Below are 26,306 nucleotides of genomic sequence, written 5' to 3' on the forward strand. Positions count from 1 at the left end.
AAGTAAAATTAGATTGCTATCATATGACCAAAAACCATATACAGCTTGGTGACTGAAACTGCCATAAATCAATTTCCTGTTGACAAAAACAAAGTTGTAATTTAACTGTCCTCTTAAGAGTTAAGACTCGACATCATCATTTATTTTTGTTTGTATTTATGAAAAATGAAAATAACATAGAAAAGATTTTTAGTACCACAATCAACAAATTCACACGCTAACTTTACCTTTTCTTAATTTTGCTAATAGCACAACAAGTAAATTCTTAAAATACAATAAGTAAACCGAGTCTAATAAAGCTGAACCAACATTAACCGAGTTTAGAGCTAAACCAAGATAGGTAGAAGTCTCTAAATTTATGATTCTTACCGTTTTACCAAACTAACTCAGTAATAAATTCATTTCATACAAACAAATTTGATCATATGTCGACGTACTGTCAGAAACTCAGAATCTAGCATACTATTGTCAAACTAAAGTGATTACACACATTATGAGAAAACGATTGAAAGATCCACGTCCTTCCTGATCACCCTAGTCAATTCGCTCTCTAGACATTAGACAATACTTTAAAGACGCTAATCTATCCTCTATTAAACCATTTATAAATTATAATCAATAGTTAAAACATATTTAAGTACTAAATTATCTTAGAGATTGACACATTTACCGAAAGGTTTGTTCTTTTTAATATTTTTTCAAAAGAAAAAAACAAAACAGAGACAAAAAAAAAAAAAAAAAGAAGAAAAAAGTTATATACTATAAGAAAAAATCCAAGATAGAGAAAAAAGTAAACGCGTATACAGATGGCGACAGGAGAAAGGAGAGAGTGGAGAAGAAGAAAAGAATTGTGAGAAAATTAGACTTCTTTCTCCCGACGTTTCACATTACAAAACACACAAACCAAACAAAAAAAACTAGTATTGTAATATTTTTTATTTTTCTTTTTTTTTGGCGATCTGAAAAAAAGTGAAAGCTCATCAAAGATTACAATAACGTAATCTTTAGCTTTAGAGATCGTTTCTTGATTCTGTTTCTCTTTTTTATTTTTAGTTCTTCTTGATTCTTTCAAATGGATGGACATCATCATCTTCAGCAGCTTCAATACCTCAACAAGCATCATCATCTTCATCATCCTCATCCCCAATCATCGCAGACGCCGGAAATAGCGTCTCCGGTAGCGGGTGGGGATAGGTTTCCACAGTGGACCGTTGAAGAGACGAAAGAGTTGATAGGGATAAGAGGAGAGCTAGATCAGACTTTCATGGAGACTAAACGGAACAAGCTTCTTTGGGAAGTTATCTCTAACAAGATGAGAGACAAAAGCTTTCCTCGTAGCCCTGAACAGTGCAAGTGCAAGTGGAAGAACCTCGTCACTCGTTTTAAGGTACCAATATTAATTATTTTTGTGGATGTGTTTAGTATTATATCTTTAATTATCTAGTGCTATAATCTTGGTAGCCTTGCATGGAACAAATAAATAATTTTTTTTTTGTAACCAAGAAATTTTTAATCTCCTATTGTCCATAATCACTCCAAGACAGAGACAAATCTTGAATTTGGTGTTTTCCATAATATTCCAAGTAGTTTAGTTGTATATGCATATATATAATCCCATTGGTGATGTATTCTTGATGTTTCTAGGGATGTGAGACAATGGAGGCAGAGATAGCGAGACAACAATTCCCTTTTTATGATGATATGCAAATTATATTTACCACTAGAATGCAGAGAATGCTATGGGTTGAATCCGAGGGAGGAGTAGGGGGAACAAGCGGGACAGTAGCGAGAAAGAGAGAGTATTCTTCAGATGAGGAAGAAGAGAATGTCAATGAAGAGCTAGTAGATGTTAGCAACGACCCGAAAATCCTAACTAATCCGAAAAAGAACATTGCAAAGAAGCGAAAAGGCGGTAGTAATAGCAACAATGGTGTAAGAGAAGTGTTAGAAGAGTTTATGAGACATCAAATAAGGATGGAGAGTGAGTGGAGAGAAGGATGGGAGGCGAGGGAGAAGGAGAGAGCAGAGAAAGAAGAAGAATGGAGAAGGAAGATGGAGGAGCTTGAGAAGGAGAGGGTGACAATGGAGCGCATGTGGCGTGATAGAGAGGAGCAACGACGGTCAAGGGAGGAGATGAGAGCAGAGAAGAGGGATTCACAAATTAATGCATTGCTTGCTAAGCTTACTAGAGATGGTTCTCTCTAATCTTTCTCATCAACTATTCTTAACCTAAGATAAAATTGTTCTTTTTATGCTTGTTTGGGGTGTAGTGTAGGTTTAATTATTTGGTGGGGGAAATAGTTAGTTTATTCATGGAAACACTCAACACTCCTATATTGTTTGATATGAGGACATTTTGAGTTTTAGTGAGACCTCAGTAACATATTAACCCCACATTCTTTCTTTCTTCTGATTTGCATTTTGGTGAGCCAAAAATTTTTGCATACCAATTAATCTTTAATGGATTTAATTAGTAATTTGTAGGACGATATTGTATAGTATATGTCAAACGGAACAAAGCTGATTTCTTGAATAATCTTGAACACATTGAATTTTTTTCTAAGAGTTATTTTAAACATACAATGTTGGCGAATGTAATATTTGAAGTGTCGATCCCAAATATCATCTTCATACAAAAAAATAGGTACGATAATACTAAGGAAGATTTTTAATGGACTAATCTTGATGAGAATGTAGAGGTCAAAAAAAACAAAGCATAAAACTAATACGAGTACCAAAACTAATACGAAATCCAAGTCCAACGATGAAAAGTGATCCTATGAATTTTGGGACCATTTTTAGGTCGATTGTCTCTAATTCTTTTATATTATTTATCGATAGATCTTTCTTTTTTCTTTTGGTGATGAATCATATCTAACATGGCAGTACAATACGTGTATGCGTGTGACAATCCTTACCCACATAATAAATTTTTTTTTTTCTTTTTTTTCATTTGTCATTGACATACATACATATATTGAAGGACATAATTTGAATACACATTCTACTATAGAAATACTTTATTGGGATATTCGGTTTTGTATAGTAGATCGTCTCTCAATTGGAACGAACGAGTATGCCTAACCATTTTTTAAGTCTTTGTATATAATCTTTCATAATACTTTCAGTCATTTATAGTATAATAGATGAAAAATAAATAATAAAATATAATTTATAATTTGGATATAATTTGGCAATTGCAAGGAAAATAAGAAGTGGCAGACATAGTTATCTTTATCCCACGTTTTGATCAAAGTTCTGAAAATTATTCTTTTGTACTCGATATCAACATGGTAACTTACTAACTTCACCCCAATTATATCTTCAAGGCCCATAAAAGAATATCGAAGAAAACTCTAAAACATTTCAAAGAAGTATACATAAAGGTTAACGCACTTAGCTTGAGGCAATGAATCGATGTATCATGCATCGTCTTGTTAAAAGGGACAATAACACATATACTGTCACCGACATTGACCTTTTTGCTGCAAAGCAAAAGCCATAAGTTGTCTCCTTGAGACTCGAGAAAATGGTCAACGTTTTTTTATTGCTCTATTTCTGATTGGGTTTTGTTCAACAATTTGTAACGAGACAATTACTGTAATGAAAACGAGGTTGAAACAATGGAAGAGAATTCAAGCGTGTTTATTAGGATTCTCAATTATGAATGTTTGAAGTTACACAAATATCACAACTAATTCAAGACGTTGCCAAGTTCACCATTTTCATACATTGAGGTCAATATATCACAACCTCCTACAAGTTCTCCTTTCACAAATATCTGTGGAAACGTTGGCCAATTGCTGTAGTTCTTCAGCTTCTCCCTTAGCCCAGGATTAAACTCGTCGTCAAGAACATCAACCGTTTCGTAATCAACTCCTTGGCTTTCAAGAATCCCAACTACTCTCTGTGAGAATCCACATTGAGGAGCACTTCTTGATCCTTTTATGAAAGCTACCACTTTGCTCTCTTTCACTAAACGATCAATCAGTTCCTCTAAAGGAACCGTGAGCTCGACATGGCGACCTGGAGTGAGACGGATATCTGATTTCTTTCTAGGAGTCTGTTTGACAAATGTGTTGTTCCCTGACTTATTCCCCGGCGGGACTTTTCCGGTTTCTTTAATGTGCTCTTCTATCCATGATTTCCATGCTTGTGTTAGAACCGCTTTGTCTGGTTCTTCTACTATACCAACCTATCAACCAACAACGATATCAATTATCAAAGTTATTAACAATAACAAAACTTGCCCATATTCATCATCTCTTCAAGACGAAGAAAAAAGTCCACTCAAGGTCATTATTGATTATAGGAGTCAATGGAGCAAATATACACTAAAAACAGTAATGTCAGCTAGTTTCTCAAAGAGCTATCAAAACAAACCCAAAGTTATTCTAATTGACAGAGAATAGGGAATCGAATGCCGTATTCTCTTACTCGGTAGAAAACCAATATACCTCCCAAACCTCTTCTAACCAAGTAACCGGGATCAATCTAGCGAATGAGCACTATCCTAGTATCCTGTCTCTATAAGTAGAACTTCCGAAAACAACTAATTTAAAGAAAATGCTAAATGAAGCTCGGAAGTCGGAACCAAGTCCTAAGTAAACATAACAAGGCCACACTCTTCTAATGGAAGCATCTCTCTAGTGTTCTCTCATCTCATGATTACGATTCGGTACTAGTCGCATATCATAACCACTATATACAATTCTCATAGACAGGGTCTCATTTCATAATGATGCATCTCCTACTCAAACTCAATAAACCAAGGTTGCTAAATGTGGTAAGTGCCGTTAAAGACTCTGATCAAGAACAGAGCCAAGAACTTCACTAGTTCAACTTTTGCAAACAGAGATGGAGTGATCCTAAATGATAGATATAAAACACAATTCTGGAACTAAAGTGATAAACTTTTTACAGGATTCACCAAGACAATTCCCATACTCTATCAACAGTAATAAACAAAGTCAACCATAATGAAATCAACCGAGATAGGGAGATGGGGAGCTTTTACCTTGACGGAGCCGCAAAGCTCCGGCACAGATTTGAGATGTGCAGAGACACTCGAGGCGATGTTCCGAGATATTCCGACGAATTGAAGCTCGTCGCTTTTATCGTATACAGCGTATACTCCGGAAGCGGAAGGAATCGAATCAGACTCCGAAATCGGTAGCAGCTCCGTCTCCGTTAGAGACTTTACGGCGGAGGCGATTACGAAGGGACGACGACGAGACCGTTCTGTGTCACGGAGTGTGAAGGAGAGAGAGGGAAAAGAAATGGACGGTGGTGTGAAGCGTGAATAGAGAGCGATCCCAGGGGTATTTCGGGAAACTTGTGGACGAAAAACACGCGGAGAGGCTGAGCCGTGCAAGGAGGAGGAGCCAAAACTGATTGCAGCCATTTTCGTCGGAGCTGACTGAGAGAGAGTTATCGCTGGAAACGATGAGCTCATTTTTATCTGGAATAGGATTGTATTAATATGGGCCTTAATTGGGCTGATATTAAGGCCTTTTAATACAAAGTCTAAGGAAAATTGTACCCGCTTAGTTTTTTCCTTAAGACTTTCTTTCCTTGATATTATTTTTGCCAAAGGTTAACATAACACATTTGTCTTCCAAGTGTCACCCAAATAGGTGTTTAATCAGTAGACTGATCTGATTCAAAAACCATATCATTGAGTGAGACCTCAGTAGTCACAGACTCACTAGTCAGTGCGGTTTACAACTTTAAAATGCATCAATATTATCAGTAAAATAATCCTAAACAGCACCGAATCAAGAAAAAACTGGATTTGCTTATATATATGTGAATTGAATCTGAATCGAAATTTTAATTGATCATTATAATCCAAAAAACTGAAATCCATTATATTAAAAGTTTAAAACCGGTTCTAAACTTGTCTCGTTTGTATGAGTAAAACTAAAAGGGATTATAGATTTGTAGAAGCTTTTCATAGAACAATAGGATTTGACAAAGCCAAATCGCTTTCTTAGGGCACACAACATTGCCGCTCATTATTACCCTATCTACTAGGTTTCCTGCTTCGTATACTCATCAAGATGCTCTCTCTCTCTCTCTTTCTTCTCCTGAAATCTGAAATTTTCAATTTTTGACATCATAAGAAACACTGTTGCTACAGAAGTGGTAAAAGATCATTGAGTTGTGTAGTTGTGTATACATGTTGGATTCTTACACGTTGCCATTTCTGATTGCGGTTCTTATGGAACAACTTCATCTGAGATAATGGCCTTGCCCAGATATACCTGTTGCATCTCTTCTTTCCAGATCTGCATCAACTTCATACGTTTAATTCGTTTTCCTACAAAAATGCATTAACCTGTTCAAAAAGAACATAAATTTTTTGGTCCCTTACCGTGTCACGGAACTCCACCCTTATGTGTGGCACATTTGTTTTGTGAATGTCGTTTCCATCAGGTCCTCTTTTGTAATAGTCCTTACCAATCCAGTGCGACTAAAACATTTCACAGAGTTAGTTCTATGAGCACAGATCCGAACAGAGATACCTTGTACATTAATACTATAGGCAATGTTTGATATATATAATGAGTACCTTCAGCGCATGTGAGAAACCTGACTGGTACACAGAGTTACGAGCTATCTCACACAGGTCACACGCACTCAGCTTCCAAACCTGAAAGTCCATTTATTATCTTCAGTTAGCACATCAGTATATCACTGGATCCTAGCAGAAAAGGATATATACTAAGAAGTTTCATGCTTCTTAGATATTTGCAATCACCAAAAAAAACCATCTAAATCATCCAAACGTAATAAGGTGTATCCTTTAATGGTATATGATGTGTGACATGACTGCATAACGAAAACATCAGGACTTACTGAGGCAGCTATGCTATACTCTTCCACGAGAGGTTCTTTAGTTAAGTGAATCTGAAGGGGATCATCCGTAGACAGGGAAACATTGAGACCTCTTAAGAAAAACACAGGAAACGGGTTTCGGTGGTAATCTAGAAACAAAGAGTTGTTGCTCAGTGGAGACATGGCAAGACCAATCTGTCAAACAAAATGGGACAAATGTCCAGTGAGAATTTCTTAGAACAGAAGAAACAATAATACATATGTAATACAACCAAGCAGTCTCCACAAACCTGAGCGAGGTAGTAGAGATACTGAAGCACAGGAGACTTTCGCAGATTGATTCCATGTGCAATACTATGGCATGTGAGAAACGTAGCAGCCAAGTGGTCAATATCACCAGCCTGAAATTTGTAGACAAGTTAAAATTCCATTACACGGTAACTGAAGAAAAAAAACTTTTTTATATAGCATAAAGTAAGAAATAAAATACCTCTCCAGAATGTGGTCGTAGCGTGATGGTAGTCATGCCCTTTGACTCCCGAAGCTGAAGAAATATAGTTACTCCATGTTATTACAACACCAAATTATAGTTACTCCATATTACACAAAAGGGTTAGGAGGAATGGTACCTTATTTAACACATAGAGGTTAGCATAACAATAGTAGACATAATACGAAAATGCAGGATTGAAGGCGTTAGTCCATTGAGCTGGAGTAGGCATGTGTTTAGTGGGACGTCGTTCAGGTTTGCTTTCATCATCGACCAAATCAAACCCAACAACCTGAAATACCAAACAAGAAACGAGCACAAAACCAAATAAACAATCAAAACAAACAAGAGATAGCAACCTGTTAAATCAACTCTTTAATAGTTCAAAGACATGCGGATGAAAGGTTCTTTACAGTTATGGATGCTAACCTGCTTCAAAAAAACATGGAGCTGGGGATGCGAATCGGGATCTACCGTGGCTTCAAAGAGAGGAATGAATATATTGTCAAGGATATTCTGGAAAGATGTAACAATACCCATGTCCTTGTAAATGTTGTACAGGCGTGGGAGCTAGTGAAAAGAGAAACAGAGAACGAGGAAAGTTTAGCTGAGTTAGCAGTCATGTCACACAAGGAGAGAAAAACACATTCACTCATGGATTGAACATGTAGAACAAAAGCATCAAAGTGATGGCCAACCTGAATTAACCAGACAACATTCTCACTGTACAGATCATTGTTCACAATCCAACTAGCCAGTTGATCCCACTCGCTCATCTTTCTACCATATATAGATATTCTGTATTCAGCCATCTGCAGTATTCAAGGTAGACATCAGAAAAATCAGAATTCCATCTCGTTGGACCAGAAATTCCATGACGTTTTCGGAACTCAAGTCAATGCAAAATAGATTGGCACAAAGAAAGTAAACAAAAACACAAACAAACTTCGAGTCTGTTTGAAATGGTCACTGAGCTAAAAATCCAAGGTTTTTCCTACTACTACAAGTCTGTTCCTAAAAAAATTATAGTTTAGTGTAGTTGTACTCTGTCTATATAACATGTGCAACAGGCAAAGAGCAAGCTTTGCGTATGCAGGGGAGAAGACTTAACACAGAAAATTGACCAGAATTCCATGACGTTTTCGGAACTCAAGTCAATGCAAAATAGATCGGCTTCAAGAAAGTAAAAGTTAGGCATACGAAAGAGAGTGCAAATTTGAAATGGTCACTGAGACTAAAAATCCAAGGTTTTTCTTACTACTACAAGTTTGTTCCTAAAACAACTAAAAGTTTAGTGTAGTTGTACTCTGTCTATATAACATGTGCAACAGGCAAAGAGCAAGCTCAGGGGAGAGTGGGAAAAGATCCATTACCAAAATCCTACGTGTCTCTGTATTTCCAGCAAATCATTTTATCAAGAGCTTACTTATTAAGATTTGACTGTAACACTGTTCTTCTGTTATAAAGTTCGTTCTTAATGCATAAGACTACTGCAGATTCATGTGGTGTTTACCTGATATTTACTAGCTTCAAGGTCAGAAAAGACTTGCTTTGTTATCTCACCAAGGAAACGACCTAAATCCAAAGAAAAAAATGTCAAAAGATTATCTTTTGAAACACAGCCTATATATGGAAGTGCATAACTGATGCATCAAATGACCTACAAATGGTGGTAAAAGTGATTAGGATATTCAGTTACCTTGGATAAGATTATCCTGTTTAAGGAAAATCTCCCTAAGTCTACTTTGACCACAGGGATTATACTTAAGGTTGAACTTATCAAAACGATGAAAGGTACTCTTGTCTGCATGAACATCCAAAAGGTCGACGTTCAGGTCATATCTGTGCAAAGTTCAAACAAGGTGAAGATGGTTTATTTCTTCAGCATAATGGTAAAAATTGAAAAAAAATGCCATAGATACTTTGCACAACAACCAGGTGCCTCATAAGAGAGTAATTTAACAATCTTCCAGCCATCTAATTTAGACTGACTTTAGTTGGTAATTCTTAGAAGTTGGAAATGTAATTACCCAGTCAGATCCAGGCTCTCAAAAACTTCTTTCAAGGTTAAATATGTCCCATCTCGGAAAATTACAACCTGTATAGAGAAGCTAAAGATTATCATATCTGCAAATCAGCGAAGTGTATACTTTCCTCAAACATATGGTTCTAATAGTTACCTCATCCGGTTCTTTCCGGAGCTTTGACTTGATAAACCTTAAAAGGTGTTTCTGGTTCATGCAAGCTGAATGATGAACATGCGTGTCGACTTTCCTAACATTATAAAAATCACGATGTGGTGCACTTTTTTGAGCAAGAAATTCTTTATCCGCATTAAGCATCAAATGGAGATTGAATTTCTGAAACAAACAAAAAAGCCATTATGTTAACCAGATGAAACTTGCTTATTGACATTCATTCTTCTATAGCTAAAAAACACTTGCCTGTTCTAGGAGTACTAGTCGACGGTGGCACAAAGTCCGGATGTTTCCCGCAGCTATGACTTTGAGTACGTGATGCAAGTCGGTGAAAAACGCTGTGGCATCAGCTACCGGGAACAGCTCTGCTTTCGCTGGGAATAATGAAACGGAAACAGGGTCAGTTATTCGAAAATAAGGAAAAGTAACCAGATCAGCTTTTCTGGATACAGGAAAAAGAAGCATTTCAATATCAAACTACTCTTACCATCTTTATTTTCAAACACATGGACTACCCCATCTTGCATCTCAAAATAATGCTGTAAAAACAAATTTAGCAAAGTTAAAGTTCATCAATGCATCTCGTTCCATGACAAAGTAAGGACCACAGACTTACATCAGATTTTCCCTGAGGATAGTGTGCAAATGGCTCTGGGTTAGGCTTTGGGGTACTAGGATCAGATATGACTTCTTTTTCCCAAGGCGCAACTGTTTCTTGGAAGACATACCTCTTCCGCAGTTCAAGACATTCTTGAAGACATTTATAGGCTTCAACTTCATCGGACGTTGGCACCTCTAGAAAGATCATGAGTAAAAATATGAATAAGAAATGTCTCTAACTCCAGTTGTTTCAAGCTATAATTCTTAAACTATACTTTTAAGAATTTCAATGGCTCAGCTCCCAAATAGAGTAAAGCCTTAACTGATCCTTTGCTTGTCTCACTCAAGACTAGTTATATAATTATCTGTAACTCCACTTAACTAATTGCCACTAGCAAAAACTTTTAAACTAATGGGGTTACAAAACTAACATGTCATGGTTTGTAGCAACAGGAGAAGAGCTAAGAATACATGAACCAGGTTAGGCAAGAATGACATAAACAAAAAACTAGTAACCATTCTTACCAAGAGGAACATTAAGACGGACAAAGGTTTCTTGCTCTGGCTCTTTACGCAGAATGTCAGCAGCAATAGGATCGGGCTGAACTCCATGAAGGTCGCCAGACACACTGTGGGAACGAATCATACTTGAAGCAGCCATAGATATTGGCTCTCCATTGGCATCTGCAGGCTGCAAAAGAACGGCTTACCTGTCAGTCCCCCGATTCAATAACAAAGCAGGACACCAAAAAGTGTGAATTAAGAAACTCACCATGTCCCCATTAGCTTGCAAGTAGGAAGCATCCAAACCTTCACTATTAGTCAGATTATCATCATCATCTGATTCTTCCACACTCTCGAAAGCACTAGCACTAGCAACAGGTGACTTCGGAGATATTGGTCTAACAAAGCTTCCAGTTTTCCTGATACTACTAGCTCCATGTACAGAAGCTCTCCCTGAAAAAGAAAATCACAGAGCTATCTATCAGCATCATCAGATGATAACAGTGGAATTGAATAGCACTAAAACCCACAAAAGGATAAACTTTGACATCACTGTTGAAACCTATATCCAAAATCTAATCTGATCAATCCAGGTTTGGTTTCTCATACCTTCAGATGGGGTATGAAGCCTCGGGAGACCAGGAGGGATCTCGTCAACATAAACATGGCCGTTGCTCCGCCCAGCATCAACAACACCACCACCACCGCCGCCGCCGCCACCACCATCGGTAAAGGGAGTAGCATCTGGAAGCGAAGCCGGACTGCGACCGTATTGGTCATTCCCTTTCCTTCGGACCTGGCTACGCCGCCTCACCAAGGTCTGATTTTGAGGCTCGTCTCCATCAGGGTTCTCTTTACGCTCCTTACCACGCTCAAGGACTAGATTCAGTGCCTTGAAATGCATGAAAAACCCAGAAACAGCAACAAAGGAAGCTCCAAAGAGAGCCGCGAGGGCAAGTTGGTAAATATTGGGTTCCATGAGTGACAACGAAATCAAAAAAAATCTGTGCGTGTGCAGGTCAGAAGAAGAGACAGTGAAGGACCACGATTCTGGTTTAGTGGCGATGGTGGGAGGTTGAGGGATAGCTGATATTTATACAGGCCCAACGAGTGAAACCACGCCACACTTGCAATTGCAAAAGGCTGGGTCTTCTTTGTAAAGTTGTAACCTTTATGGCTCAAAAACTAAAAAAAAAAGTGGTGACACAGTTTTATAAATAAATAATTTCTTCATTAGTGTTTCAATTATTTCAAACACCAGTTTTTGTTTTTTTCTGTCCAACTCTTTTATTTTAATTTTTATGTTTCCTTTTTATCCGTGAAGATTCTTCATATTTTACAAGTATATTCATTTTCTTATACATAATTTTACAATATAGCAATTTCAAAAACTAGGTTTTGGGGCCTTTGGCACTAAGAGAATAGGTCACAAAATCACAAATGGTTGTTAACTGCAAATACATCCGGAAAAAAATTGACAAATGAAGTTTCACCACCTATACAAAAACATCACTCATACACATCTCTAAGTCATAAGGAAAATAATACACAGAAAAAAATGACAAAAATAATAAGAAAAATTATAGAACAATGGTGACACCTCTAGCGCCATGAACATAAGAAGGATGAGCAGCCTCTTGGTCTCTCTCAAACTGTTGGACATGTCTTGTAGCATCAAACTTCTCTCCATCTCCCCAAAGAGCATAAGCTTCTTCCCCATGAGCAGCGTCGTCTCCAATACCAAGCTCTTCTTCAGCCATTCTCAATGGTATGAACATCCTGATAGCGAGTAGTATGATTGTCGTCGACACTAAGTTCCAGACAGCAATGAAGGCAGCTCCGGCTAACTGTTTCAAAAGCTGTTTGCCGCCATTGCCGCCGTAGAAAGCTCCTCTCGTCTTTGGCTCAGGAAGTATCAATTCGCAGAGATCAGGATGTGCAAACAAGCCTGTCATTATTCCACCTAGTAAACCGGCCACAGCGTGTGTGTAAAACACCGCTAATGTATCATCAACCTGTTATTTAAAATCCAATCAAAATACTACATTTCAAAACTTCAAAGTCAAAGAACTACATAATCAACTTTAGTTTACCTTTTGTAGGAGAGCGGATTTCTTGTGAAGGATCATCATAGAGGCCCATGGAGCTGTTCCTGAGACTATTCCAACTATTATAGCTGCCCATGTTTGCATCAACCCTGCAATATATAAATTTAACCATGCAATATTCATTAGTTTCCACATAATTTAACTTTCATCATGCATTAGAAAACTAGAGTAGAAACAAAAATTTTGAGATCACAAGATTGAGACCTGCTCCGGGAGTGACGCCGGCTAGGCCAGTAACCATGCCTTGAATGGCTCCGATGACAGAAGGTTTACCAAAGAAGATAACATCAAGTGTGGTCCATACAAGGAGGCTTGTCGCGGCAGAAAGATTGGTGTTGAGCACAGCGATCGAGGAGGTTAAGTTAGCGGCGTAAGGAGCACCACCGTTAAAACCTGACCATCCCATCCATAGAAGGCCAGCTCCAGCGAGCATTAGAAGAACATTGTTCGGTGGGAATCTCTCTCTGTCAGCCTTAGGCCTAGGTCCTACCTACAGTAACATCATGTCCACAAGTCGCATATAGTTTTAAGTTATAATCAAAGTCTCGGTATAAGACATATGGTACGACTCTTTTAATTTTTCAACTAGTGTTTGCTTTTTCAACTAACCATTTAATTTCAATTCTTTTGCATAACTATTATGTGGAATATTATGTCGTCGTCATGTGGAATTGACTTGACTTTTACCATTTTGCTTATGTGCGACAAAATACAGAAAACAAGAAAACAAATTAAGTAGTTCATATCTATACGATATAAATTGCAAATATGGAGTTTACTTGCTACTAGGCAAAAATAGTTATTTTCAGTTGAATGAGATGATTGGATTACTACTCTAGTACTCTTCACAAATTAAATTTTCTGAGTTGGTTATACTATATACAATTACACATCATCAAAGATCGTGTGTCAAATTCTAAACTGATTGTATATAAATATTATCTACGACTTGGAAATTATTTACCTTTTGTTAGTGGACCTGGACCGAATCAATCATCGAACTTATCTTATAAACTAATGACCTTAAATAACGTAATCATACCGAAAGAGAAAGCAAAACAAAACTTGGCAATTAAAGACCACTCTACATCAAAAATATTACTTGAGAAATCTTTTTTTTTGTTAGTGTATTTAAACCATGATTTTGGAGAATTTGATGGAATTTAGGAAATTTAGAATTTTGATAGATTTTAGGGAAATTCATATGATTTTGTATAAAATTCTTTCAAATCCCATCTAAAACTATAAGATTTGGATTTCAGTATTTTTAACTAAACAAATCCTCCAGAATCCTCTAGAATTCTAAAAATTATTAAAATCCTAATCCACAAAATTGTTTTGAATAACAGTAGATTTTAAAATAGATTTTTAAATCATCAGTTCAATAACAGTGGATTTTAATGGATTTTAAAGTAGATTTTTAAATCATCATTTCAATAACAGTGGATTTTAATAGACTTTTCAAAATCCATGATTCAATAACATTAGAATTTGTAAATTTCACACAAATCACTTAAAATGTCAAGTTAGATTAAATTTCGTAAGACTATGTCATTAACCGACTACCGTACATTAATTAAATTCCCAATATTTTCAACAAAACATCTTATTCTTTTAAGTCTTAAATCTTTATTTTTATTTAGTAATAAGAACCAAATATCAAATATTATTAGCCTGAGAAGTTAATTCCAGCTTTTAGTCTCACTAACTAAATAAACTAACCTTAATAAATCTTTGAATTTGGATTTGGTAGCAAAAGAAAAAAAAAAGAACGTACCCAATAAGCGGCGACGAAGCCGGCAACACCGGAGGAGAGATGAATAACATAACCACCGGAGTAATCAATAACACCCCATTGATACAAAAACCCACCTCCCCAAAGACTATAAGCTCCAACTGTGTAGCTAAAGATCAACCACAACGGCACAAACGCCATCCAAGCTTTGATATTCATCCTCCCCAACACCGATCCCGCCACTAATATCGTCGTTATCGCCGCGAACGTAAACTGAAAATAAACCAACGTCGCCATCGGAAACAACGGCGCCATGGTTTTACTTTTTGGGATCTGTAAACAAACCAAAATCAAATCAAAATTCTCGTTCAGGCATTTTATCGAACATGTTATGTGCACGAACAAATTCAATACCTTTGCTCTGCTCTTTAGGTATCCTTGGTCAAAAGCTGGACCGCCTTTACCCCAGAAAGGCAAAAGCTCATCTCCGAAAGCCATTTTGTAACAGAGGAGAACCCAACAGAGAAGAACGGCGGCGAAGGCGTAAAGAGCCATGAAAGCTGAATTCACAGCCCATTTCTTCTTGACGATGGAAGCGTAGAGGATAACAAGACCTGGCATGCTTTGTAGACCAACCAGAGTCGCTGCTGTAAGTTGCCATGCGTTGTCTCCTTTGTTGAGCCATTCAGGTACTTCCGGTAATCTTGGATCGTAAGCTCCGGCCATGTATTCTCTCTCCAAGAGTTGATGATCTTTTTTGATTTTGTTGAATGAGTTTGTGATGTTTATAGTCAATGGTACGAAAATGTTGTGAAGGTGTGAAAACCTTTAATGATAATAATAAATGAGTGTAAAATAGACAAGACACAAGTTGGGGTTTGGTGTTTTGTTGTACATTTTGAAGAAAAGTCTTCGATGATTTGATGGATGGATATGTTTCTCATTCTTCAATTCCGAGTCCTGATCTTTCAGTGAAGCTTTTTTTATTTTGTTTTTTTTGTAAAAATAACTCGGATTAATAAGAAAACAATGTAAAAGACAAATTTGGTGTACGAAAAAAAAACAAAGTTGAATTAGATGTGGACCTTTGATATATATTTCATTATCTTATAAGTCGTTGCCAATTTTAAGATTTTTTTTTGTCTGAGTTGATAAAATTCATTCATATTTTTTTTCAAAAGTAATAGTAATAATAATTCCTATTATTTCTAGGATATATGAAACTTACGGTTTAAAAAAAAAAAAAATCTCCTCGTAATTGTGCATGGGACAAAAGAGATTGATACATGTTTTGCAAGGACTAGTTTGGCAACAAGATGAGCAAGAGTTTTTATAGAAGAATTATTAATCTCAAGGTATTAGTAATATATTACATTACTAATTACTATACTTTGTCAAGGTTTTTAATAAAGATTAAATTGTTGTGTAGTGTTTTAAGTGGGTACAATATTAAACGTAATGCATTTTCTCTTTAATTAGCTATATTGCCAAATTCATTTCAGATATTCGTTTAGATTCTTATCTGGAGAAATTGAATTCTCCCAACCAAAACAAAAATGGACTGGCCGACGTGTAGGTAGACTTAGAAGTAGAGGACTATACTATACGATTCCAAAATTTGGAAATTTCGATTTGTCAAATTGATCGTGCGGCCATGTTTAATACTGAAGGAGTTGACCCGGGCCGTGACACATCGAATGTTTAAGAAGCAAAGATTCTTTCGTTTTTTTCAATATTGACACTGTTTCTAATCAAACATTCGGAGATTCTTTATTTCTTTTTTGTTCATAATTTGATACTGGTTCGAACGTTGTATTTGTCACGTCGAAGTAATTAATATATAGATTCAATAAAAACAGTATCAATGTTAATATCATTAGAAACGACGTCACTTTCATATGGAAATAAGTACCACCATTTTTTATTATAAATTATTTTACGATAGTCTGTCAGATTAAACGTCTAGTGCCACTTTTGGATATTGAGCTATATTCGTTTGTTACAAAAAGTAGAATATTATAAAAAGGTTGAAAATGAGTGAAGATGGATTTTGGAAAAGATATGAAAACACTATAAGCTATAAATATGTTATGGTATTTGGATTGGGATTCTTATCGATTTTGCCATTTCTTCACTCAAATATTATGAATATGCCATGCATTTCTCTTAAATTTTATAGATTTACCATTTTTTATTTTTCAAAATTGTTTTCATAATTTTTTTTTGCTAAAATACATACCTCATATCAAATACTAAACCCTAAGAAAAAATGGAACCAAGAAAACCTAAATATTATGTGTTAAATTGTGTTTTAAATCTTAAAAAATGGCAAATCTAAAAAAATTAAGGTAAAATAGCAAAAACTATAAAACCCATTAAAAAGTCCATATCTAGTAACTAACTCTATTTGGATTACAACATGTCCATATATATGTTATTTGTGTAGAGAAAGATATTTCTTCTTATTGAATATAGACATGAGTACAACTCTATTTATACAGAGAGCATGAAGCTAATCTAGAGAATATACACTAAATATTACAAACGTGATGGAGAAGTAATGAACATAATTACAAGGATATCATATATTCTCTATATGCCCCGCAAGATAAACGACCGGGAGAGAGGCCTATCTTGGGAGAGTGAGCTGAAAGAATGGAGCGAGACCGGTTTGGTAAGTGCATCTGCAAGTTGATCCTTGGATGATATGTGAGCAATACGTAAGAAACCGGACTGAACCATTTCACGGATAAAGTGATAGTCTAGCGCCACATGCTTCATGCGGGAGTGAAAGACCGGATTAGCACTAAGATAAGTAGCACCAACATTGTCGCAGTAGATAACAGGCTGAGTAGAAGAGGTGACGCCTAATTCTTGCATAAGAGAAGTGATCCAGCGAAGGTCGGCAGCAGTGTCAGCCACCGCACGATACTCCGCCTCGGTAGATGAACGAGCGACAGTCTTTTGCTTCTTAGAAGACCACGTGATGGGATTAGGACCCAAATAAACAATGTTAGCACTGGTGGATGTGTAGTCGTCGCGGTTGCCAGCCCAATCAGCATCGGAGAATGCATGAAGACTGAGATTGTTGGTGCGACGAAGGAGAATACCATGATCACGAGTACCAGAGAGATAACGGAGAACTCTCTTCACGGTGGTCCAGTGAAGATCAGTGGGACAATGCATGAATTGAGAGAGCTTGTTAACGGCGAATGCAACGTCTGGTCGTGTGAAATGGAGATATTGAAGACTCCCCAAAACCATGCGATATTCAGAGCCATCAGGGAGAGGAGTACCGGAAGACAGTTGAAGACGAGAGTCGGTGGACATGGGAATTGTAACTGGTTTGGCGTTGAGCATGTGAACTTGAGCCAACAAGTCATTGATGTACTTGCGTTGGGAGGGATGGAGACCAGACTTGGAACGTACCACTTCGATGCCCAAGAAGTAGCTAAGCTCACCTTGATCTTTGAGTGAAAAACGAGCACTAAGGAGAGCAATAAACTTTTCCACCTGGCGAGAGTCGTTGCCTGTGACAATTATGTCGTCAACGTAAACGAGAACATAGATAGTAACTTCCTTGCGGAGAAGAGAAAAGAGAGATGCATCAGAGAGAGCATTAACAAAGTCAGACTCTTGAAGAAATGTCTTGAGCTCCAAGTACCAAGAGCGAGGTGTTTGTTTGAGGTCGTACAGTGCCTTGCGAAGTTTGCAGATGTGGTCCGGTTTGTCACGTTCAACAAAACCAATAGGCTGTTTCATATAGATATCCTCAGTTAGAGTGCCCAACAAGAAAGCGTTATTGACGTCCAACTGTAGGAGAACCCAGTCGCAAGACACCGCCAAGTCAAGAACCAGTCGAATTGTTGCGGGTTTGATAACGGGGTTGTAAGTCTCAAAGAAATCAATACCTGGACGTTGATGAAACCCCTTTGCAACTAAGCGGGCCTTGAATCGATCAATGGAGCCATCGAGTTTTCTTTTTATGCGAAAAACCCACTTGTTCCCAACAAGATTAAGAGATGGATCAGGTGGTATCAGATCCCAGGTGTGTTCACGGACGGCAGAGTTGAACTCAGAACTCATCGCACCTCGCCATCGTTCATCTTTCAATACTTGAGTGACACAGCTGGGTTCAACTTCAGAATCACCAGACAAGGCAACAAGAGAATTTTTTTTTAACGGGTTTGGTGATATTGTTCTTCGCCCGTGTGACCATGGGATGCAAGTTGTGATACGGTGGTGTCGAATGTGGAGAGGAGGATGGTGACATGATCGAACCAACAGATTCCAACGACGACGAGGACTGTGGTGAGGGGATGAGAGGCGAAGTCGGAGTGGAGAGTGGAGAAGATGGCAACGATCCGTGACCAGAGACAGGTGACGTCTATGTAGGAGTGGAGTGTGAGACGGAGTCAAAGACTGTAGGTGCCGGTGGTGAAGAATCCGAACATGGGGGCTCAACGTCTGGTGGTGGAGAGAGTGAATGTGTCGAGATGGTTGTGTGTGGTGGAGACGTGTCGAGAGGAAACACGGGAGAGATGATGGGAGTGTTAGAGGAGAGTGTTTTGAAGGGAAAGGAATTATCAATGAAAGAAACATGACGAGATACATAAATTCGAGTAGAGACGGTATCAAGACACAAAAAAGCACTTTGAGTTAAGGAGTAGCCAAGAAACACACACGACACAGAACGAGGATCTAATTTATGTTTGGTGTATGGACGAAGACAAGGGTAACAGAGACACCCGAATACCTTAAGTTTTGAGTAGTTGGCAGGAGCGTGAAAGAGTTTTTCATATGGATTAGCATTGGCAAGCGTTGGCGTAGGTAAGCGGTTGATGAGATACACAGCAGTAGCAATGGCATAGCTCAAGTAGGTGATGGGGATAGAGGCGTGGGAGAGGAGAGCAAGGCTTGTTTCGACAATGTGACGATGACGTCGTTCCGAGAACCCATTGTGCTCCGGTGTGTGTGGTGGCGTCGTGAGATGTGTCACTCCATTGCTGCTGAGATAATTTGCAAGTGCAATGTATTCACCACCGTTATCACTGTATAAGGAGACTAGTCGGTGTTGTAGCTTGTTCTCGACCAACGCTTTCCATCGAAGAAACGTGTCTTTCACGTCAGATTTTTTTCGAAGAGGATAGAACCAAATATAATGAGTGAAGTGATCGACAAAGATAACATAATACTTATAACCATCTATTGAATGAACAGGAGATGTCCACACATCAGAGAAGACAAGTTCGAGTGGTTTGGAGGAGGAGAGAGACGAGATGGAAAATGGTGTTTTATGACTTTTATTTAGTGAACAAGCTGGAAAATGAATAAAATTTTCTTTATTAGAAAGAGAAAATGAAGAATTGCGAACAACTGTTTTTAAAACTGAAAGAGAAGGATGTCCTAATCTAGAATGCCAAAGTGATAAAGGAGCAGAGACTTTGAGAGAAAAAGCAGAGGGAGCGAGAAACCCACACGGCCATTCATAACCACCACCTCTAGACTGGCCCTTTAGAACCGACGCCCCCGAGTTGAGATCCTTCACCTGAAATATATCGGGAAAGAATTCCACAGAAACATCATTGTCAGTACATAATCTCTTAACTGATATGAGATTCTTGGTAATGTTAGGAACACCTAAACTTTGCGTAAAGTGAGTGAACGTGTAGAAGAGGGTAAGGAAAGGGAACCCGTATGTGTGATTGCGAGACCTTTGCCATCGCCAATCACCACTTCTTCACTTCCGTTGTAGGGAGAGTGAAGAGAGAGATTTGCAAGATCAGAGGTGATGTGGTGGGAAACGCCAGTGTCCAGAAGCCAAGATGGTGACTCGTTAGGTCCGGTGAGGGCATGGTACGCTTGAGGTGGCGAGAGAGAGACACAACGCGGCTGAGGATGATGGCTAGAGGAGACAATCCAAAATTGAGGACACTTCTGAGCGGTATGACCTTGAACACCACATGCCTGACACTTGCCAAGGTAAGGTCTGCGTTGACCGGAGGAGTGAAGTCGCTGGTTGGTATGACCAGAGTAACATGGCTTGGAAGGCACCGAGCTGGGAGTGGGGTGATGCCAGTGTTGGGGACGACTTTGTGCAGCGTTCACTGTAACCGGAAACGGAGACAAGAGCAAAGGCTGATTGAGGAGATGAGATTCCCGATTGATGAGTTTCTCATGAAGTTCAGCAAAAGTGATGGGAACATCACGACCGTGAACGGCATCAACGACGGGTTTGTAGTCGTCAGACCACCAAGAACAATGTCGGTGAGATCTTCAGGGTGGTAGGGGTTGCCAAGAAGAGCAACAACGTCAGATTTGGTTTTGATGAATTGCATATATTCATCAATGGTCTTGGTGCCTTTTACCAGAAATTTCAGTTGATCTTTCAACTGTCGGATATGACCACGAGACGGTTTGGCATAGGTAGAGGCAAGAGTGGTCCAAGCTTCAAGGGAGGTGTTTGCGGCGGCGATGAGTGGCTGATGGGCAACTTCAATAGAGCCAATGATGGCGCTGTAGAGGAGATTGTCCTGATGGAGCCACAGAGCATGTGCCGGGTTGGGCGTGATTTTGCCATCAACGGTGATAGTCTCGGCAGGACGTTCGTGAGAGGGGTCGATGAAGGCGAGCAAGTCATAACCTCGAAGGAGAGAGTGGATCTGGCGATTCCACGTGAGGTAGTTGGTGGAGGAGAGCTTGGTGATGTTGTTGATGTTGATGCTGACCAGAGTTGATGAGGAAGAGCCGGTGGTAACGGCATCGGTGATTGCAGCGGAGGAGGAGGAAGCTGTAGAAGACATGACAGAGAAGAAGAAAGAAAAAAAAAATTTGCTTTTCGTTTTTAGGAAAGAAAAGCTCTTGATACCATATAGAGAAAGATATTTCTTCTTATTGAATATAGACATGAGTACAGCTATTTATACAGAGAGCATGAAGCTAATCTAGAGAATATACACTAAATATTACAAATGTGATGGAGAAGTAATCAACATAATTACAAGGATATCGTATATTCTCTATATTAGTGTCTATAATTTGAATAATCAAGAAACTAGCTAATTTGTACTGTTTAGCAGTTAATTAGGTCTCGTATACAACTCTACAAGTGATGAAGGAAGCACCAACTAAGATCAATTTAAAATGTTATATAAATTACTTGTATGTATAATTATAATTATTGCGTGAGAAGGAGACGAACAACATATCGAATCACTATCTAGCTAGTAACATTTGTTTATATATATGACGATACAAATTGGCGGTATCAAACAAACTCAAGATGGTTAATATAATCAGACCGTTTTGTTTCCTTTCTAATAATACTTAAAATACAGAAACAAGTAACAACAAACGACACTGAATATTTAAATATCGGATAAGTACCTCAAGATCTCACTTAGAATTTGTCTCATTCTTTAACTATAATTCATAGAGTCAGATCCAGAGTACTTGCCTGACGACAACCACTCTTAACCGTCCGATCCTCTTCATCATCTGTCTTGATCAGTCGGCTCTTTTTCAATGCAGACGACCCCGAACATAACGACAAGGACAACGTTTGATCCGTTGTTGTTGCTGCTGATTCTGTCTCTTCCGAAACTGTCTTCTCGGGTTGTGTTATCTTAAGAGAGAGATCGAGATCAAGATCAAGGCTCTTACTTGCGTTTCTTTTTCCCGTTGTCTTGTTACAGTAAGCATGCATATTAATTCTCTCTTCAACGCCGATCTGGAACTTTTCTAACGTTCTTGATGAGTGTCCTTGAATGCTGACTGAATTGGTCCGTTCTTGATGATCGTGTCTTAGTTTTGGTAAGTGATTAGAGACTGAAGAAGAGTAGATGTTTTGGAAAGACCTGTTGTTAGTCCAATATTCACTACCACGTATATTATTGCTAACCGATGAGCTGCGGATTAAACCGGGCCTAATTTGGTCTACCAAACTCCGGTTTGTTTCGTGAGAGCTAGAACTCCACAACGAAGCATTTGAAAATTTACTTCCATATCTACAATTTACAAAAAAAATTGAACTAGGAGTATAAATTTAGTTTCAAAGTAAAGATATCGATCAAATGAATGAACACATAAAATCTAAATTTACTAAACAATATTAACCTGAATGGAGAATCATTGTTATGATTATAGCCTCGGAACATTGGTAGCTGACTTAGTTTATAGATATTTCGATCTGTGGAAGTGTCAAATAGATATTTGTCATCAGATATGGCTGCCGGGAAATCAAACATTCAAACCCTACTTTGTTGACATATATAGAAGCTTGATAACTCATTAATACAAATAGATCATAATCAATACCTTGACCGTGATCATCTATCTTCTTGCTTCTGTACATCTAAAATTCCACAATACGAAAGTTAGTGAGAAACTTTTGTCTAATTTTGTAGATCCTTCGAAGCAAAAATCGACAATATAAGGGTGTATGTATAGATCAATTACCTGTAGATGGCTCTTGACATGAGCAATACTAAGCCCTTTGATGTTCATCATCTGACGAACCAACTTTGGTGTTGCTCCTATACATAGTTAAGCAGAGAAGATGATCATATATAAAGAAACAAGAACCAAAAAGGTGCGTACATCAAATTTTGACCAAAAGTAAAACCAAGAATAACCAAGGAATTGCTTAATTAAGCTTCATATATGTGGGTGAATTGTAGAAAAATAGTAGTTAGGGACGTACTTTCTTGACCTCCAAGCCTCTCCACCGCGCGGACAAAACGAAGATGAAGATCAGGAGTCCACCGGAGTCGAGGGACTTTAGATCTCACATAAGGCCTAACCTTTGTCTTCTTATCGCTCTCTTCTACTGTACTATTGCTGGAAGCCTTACTCTCTTGGCCTTCTCCTTCGTCCTCCTCTTCTTCTCTATCAGTTTTCTCACCTTCCTCCATACTTGAGATCATTTTTCTTCTTATTTAAATGATTTCAAAAGAAAAATAGAAAGTATATGGTAAAGAGAGATATAGATCGGAGGTTAATTCTAGGCTTAGCTAGATACAGATTTTGGAAGAAAAGTCCTTTGGCTTGACATGAAAGACATAAAAGACAAGATGAATACTGCGCCTTCCTAGTTCAAAGCATGGAGATTTTGGTCTGTGTCGATGAGAAACCCTAGATCAAGATACACTTCAGATTCTCTATTTCTCTCTCTTCCCGGGGCAAGTAGACAAACCCCTCACCTAAATCTTGTTGCAGATGTTAAAAAGTGTTTCTTTTCTGTTCACAGCTAATTCGTTTTGGCTTTTTTCTTCTATAGAGCTCTATATATATAAATAGACGTTGTATTTTTTAATTTACGTATGCATATTAGTATTATGCATGCAGGGACAAAACTATTACTTTAAAAGATATATTTATAATTTTGATTATATACTATTAAGGCTATTATATCATACCAAAAAAATAATTACAAGTAACAATTTCTTTAGTTATAAAAAACAACGGTTGGTATGATAAGAATTATGCTTAATCGATAACATATAATTAGTAGTCTTAGATTGCTTTGACTCGTCAAGCAAACATTTCGATTACAATGATCAATATATTTTTTTTTTAAATAATGTATTGTGACCAACAGTCTATGAATGACATTAGTATAATTAACCCTTGTAAGAAAAATACATTAATAGTAGTATAATTATTTGAGTGTAGAAACAAACAAAACACGAAGAATTAATTTTAAATTTTGATACTGTGATGCAGTTTCCAGAAAATATAATTTTAATACCTCAGAGTAGTTTTGTCGGAATTAGGATTTGAACTTTTAAGAACTTGAATAATTAAAGACTTTGTCAATTAATGTCCCAAGGTCATTGATGATCGAGATCATAGTTATGACCTTCGATTTCAAATTAAATTTCCTTTAATTAATCTTCTGCCTTATTCTTTTCGATTGTAGAAAGTAAAATTGGTTGATGAGATGATGAGGTTTAGGGTTTGTGCTTGGAACTTAAATGCCAAAGGCAAAAAAGTGGTAGATAGACGAATAAATTACGATTACAAGGCGTGTGACTGCTCAGCTGTCTCTGATGTAGACTCCATCACACACATCTTCTTCTTTTTTTTCAACGAATCACGGGGCATTGCTCCTCTTTCTCTCTCTCTCTCTCACCCCAAAATTATATAGATCTCTATGTGTTTTTGTGAATTCGTATCAGAGAATTAATTTATGTTTTAAAGTGGTCCTTTGCTTTGTTTACGATACACATCCGACCCCGTGAACCGATGAATAGCGTTGTTAGTTGAGCCGTTTTTTAAAACATCGTTCCTCCAAAAATTTGTAACAAAAATATGGTTAGAAAAGTTTGAAACAGCATACTCCAAGGTCCTACGGTTTGATTTTACTTGCAAAGAAATTAACACTTTTTATTATTGTTATTTAAACCAAATTGTAGTGGTCCACGAAGTGAAAAGAGTCATTCAATGGTTAATTAGAAGACGAATATTTGAGTCTTTTAATAATTTACAATTTCAACCATGGTCATAAGTCTATTCAGATACTTTAAATATGTAACATATGCATCGATATAAAAATTCTTCAGCATATTTCACTATGAACTTCATTCTTGAACCCTCCGGTAGTACCCAAAAAAAAAAAAAGATAAATCATGTTATAAATGTTTTAATATATATAACAGGCATATATATGAATGTGATTTTATACAAGCTAAAGAAAAAAAGAGTTGTCGAGGAGAGGAAATTGTAAGCTTTAATGATATGAAGTTGGAAAAAGAAGAACTTTGTCATTCCCCCCACGTGTAGAGAGGCTTCCAATCGATCCTTCACAAGCTTCTCGTCGCCACTCCTTTGTTTTTTTTCTTTACACTTGTTTGTCTCCTCCGTCTGCATCTCACGTCCACATTTATGTGTACATATCCATATGTATATGTTTTGTATTTGCAATTGCAGCCGCAGGCACTTCTAAAGTACTAGATAAGCTTCAATTCTGGGCAAATGTGAGAATGACTTATATATACTGGGCAAACATATAATGAAATATATATATCATCATTCTCGAGTTACAAGGCATTTGCATTAAATCCTTGAAAAAGAGGAGGGACATTTCAGTTTGAGTCAAAATAGTGATTTCGGTACGTGTTTGGATCAGATAATGAAAGCATATTGTTTAGTAAAAAATACGTACATGAAAGTGGATGGTTGTGACATACTATTAAATTAGACAAAACAGTACACTAAACCTGTGAAAAAAAAAACAGAGAAGATCATAAGAATTTAATAGGGACCAGGTTCTTATGTTGATTGATTTCTCGATTCATATAATGGATAATTTAACCTCGTTATTTCTTTTTGTGTTTTGAAATAATTTCAACATAATAAATGTTTGTTACCTTTGTCTAACTTTATAAAGTTAATTAAGAAATTAATTAATTTCTTTAAAACAAAATTCAAGTACGTTAAACTTTTTCATTCAATAGCATTTTGTGTGAAAAAGAGAGTATGAAAAGAAAGAGTGTTGCAAGAAGAGCAATCGAAGGAGAAGAAAAAGCAAAGATGAAGATTTATTCTCTGAAAACTCATCTTTAACAGAGAAATTAATCGAATGAGTAGTAGTAGGCTTACCTAGGATGCCCAGAACCAGAAGAAGCAGAAGCAGCAGGAGTAGACTTTGTTGCAGGCGTAGGCTAGAGGCTCTGGGTTTCTGATGATTGTCTGATGGACTTCATATTTGGGTGAGAGCGAAGAAGAAGAATAGACCTGTAAGAAAGATAGAGAGACTTTGGGGATTCAAAAATCCTCTATGTGAATGCTGCTTCAACTACGACGTAGGGTTTTTGTCCTAAACTGATGAT

At 37.4% G+C, this 26,306-nt stretch overlaps 6 protein-coding genes across 8 annotated transcripts in view; 1 reads left to right on the top strand and 5 right to left on the bottom strand.

Moving 5' to 3' along the window:
* The window catches only part of LOC104792615 (vacuolar cation/proton exchanger 1), a 44,620-nt gene extending 41,638 nt beyond the window's left edge, over positions 1-2,982 (bottom strand). The window contains exon 1 of the mRNA XM_087454572.1: positions 2,965-2,982. The gene's annotated coding sequence lies outside the window, so the exon portion shown is untranslated. The remainder of the gene's footprint in view (positions 1-2,964) is intronic.
* LOC104792623 (trihelix transcription factor GT-3b) lies at positions 832-2,407 on the top strand. Its single transcript, XM_010518811.3, has 2 exons — positions 832-1,387; positions 1,645-2,407. The coding sequence occupies exons 1-2, from the start codon at positions 1,073-1,075 to the stop codon at positions 2,203-2,205; spliced, it is 876 nt and encodes a 291-aa protein (XP_010517113.1). The 5' UTR covers positions 832-1,072; the 3' UTR covers positions 2,206-2,407.
* Positions 2,983-3,624: 642 nt separating the features above from the next.
* Positions 3,625-5,479, bottom strand: LOC104792624 (bifunctional monothiol glutaredoxin-S16, chloroplastic). The gene is made up of 2 exons (XM_010518813.3): positions 5,018-5,479; positions 3,625-4,195 (listed from the first exon to the last, which is right to left on the bottom strand). The coding sequence occupies exons 1-2, from the start codon at positions 5,453-5,455 to the stop codon at positions 3,695-3,697; spliced, it is 939 nt and encodes a 312-aa protein (XP_010517115.1). The 5' UTR covers positions 5,456-5,479; the 3' UTR covers positions 3,625-3,694.
* Positions 5,480-5,846: 367 nt separating this feature from the next.
* LOC104792625 (AMP deaminase) lies at positions 5,847-11,917 on the bottom strand. Of its 2 annotated transcripts, none has more exons than XM_010518814.3 (20): positions 11,242-11,917; positions 10,901-11,085; positions 10,654-10,819; positions 10,145-10,323; positions 10,016-10,067; positions 9,775-9,902; positions 9,511-9,690; positions 9,361-9,428; positions 9,030-9,172; positions 8,844-8,905; positions 8,029-8,142; positions 7,760-7,900; positions 7,470-7,622; positions 7,331-7,384; positions 7,131-7,241; positions 6,862-7,035; positions 6,575-6,655; positions 6,377-6,475; positions 6,197-6,290; positions 5,847-6,096 (listed from the first exon to the last, which is right to left on the bottom strand). In XM_010518814.3, the coding sequence occupies exons 1-19, from the start codon at positions 11,609-11,611 to the stop codon at positions 6,222-6,224; spliced, it is 2,529 nt and encodes an 842-aa protein (XP_010517116.1). In that variant the 5' UTR covers positions 11,612-11,917; the 3' UTR covers positions 5,847-6,096; positions 6,197-6,221. The 2 variants fall into 2 exon arrangements, with proteins under 2 accessions (XP_010517116.1, XP_087309893.1); XM_087453767.1 differs by having other exon boundaries at positions 6,182-6,290; positions 11,242-11,851.
* Positions 11,918-12,014: 97 nt separating this feature from the next.
* LOC104792626 (ammonium transporter 2) lies at positions 12,015-15,430 on the bottom strand. The gene is made up of 5 exons (XM_010518815.3): positions 14,890-15,430; positions 14,518-14,808; positions 12,945-13,230; positions 12,726-12,829; positions 12,015-12,647 (listed from the first exon to the last, which is right to left on the bottom strand). Exons 1-5 carry the CDS (start codon positions 15,199-15,201, stop codon positions 12,213-12,215), a joined length of 1,428 nt encoding a protein of 475 aa, XP_010517117.1. The 5' UTR covers positions 15,202-15,430; the 3' UTR covers positions 12,015-12,212.
* Positions 15,431-21,695: 6,265 nt separating this feature from the next.
* Positions 21,696-23,777, bottom strand: LOC104792627 (uncharacterized). 2 transcript variants are annotated; one of them, XM_010518817.3, is made up of 5 exons: positions 23,177-23,777; positions 22,933-23,009; positions 22,792-22,828; positions 22,591-22,663; positions 21,696-22,481 (listed from the first exon to the last, which is right to left on the bottom strand). In XM_010518817.3, exons 1-5 carry the CDS (start codon positions 23,397-23,399, stop codon positions 21,905-21,907), a joined length of 987 nt encoding a protein of 328 aa, XP_010517119.1. In that variant the 5' UTR covers positions 23,400-23,777; the 3' UTR covers positions 21,696-21,904. The 2 variants fall into 2 exon arrangements, with proteins under 2 accessions (XP_010517119.1, XP_010517118.1); XM_010518816.3 differs by having other exon boundaries at positions 22,591-22,702; positions 23,177-23,740.
* Positions 23,778-26,306: the final 2,529 nt, after the last annotated feature.

Source organism: Camelina sativa, chromosome 6 (genome assembly GCF_030686135.1).
Source record: "Camelina sativa cultivar CO46 ecotype springtype chromosome 6, ASM3068613v1".
NCBI lineage: Eukaryota > Viridiplantae > Streptophyta > Magnoliopsida > Brassicales > Brassicaceae > Camelina > Camelina sativa.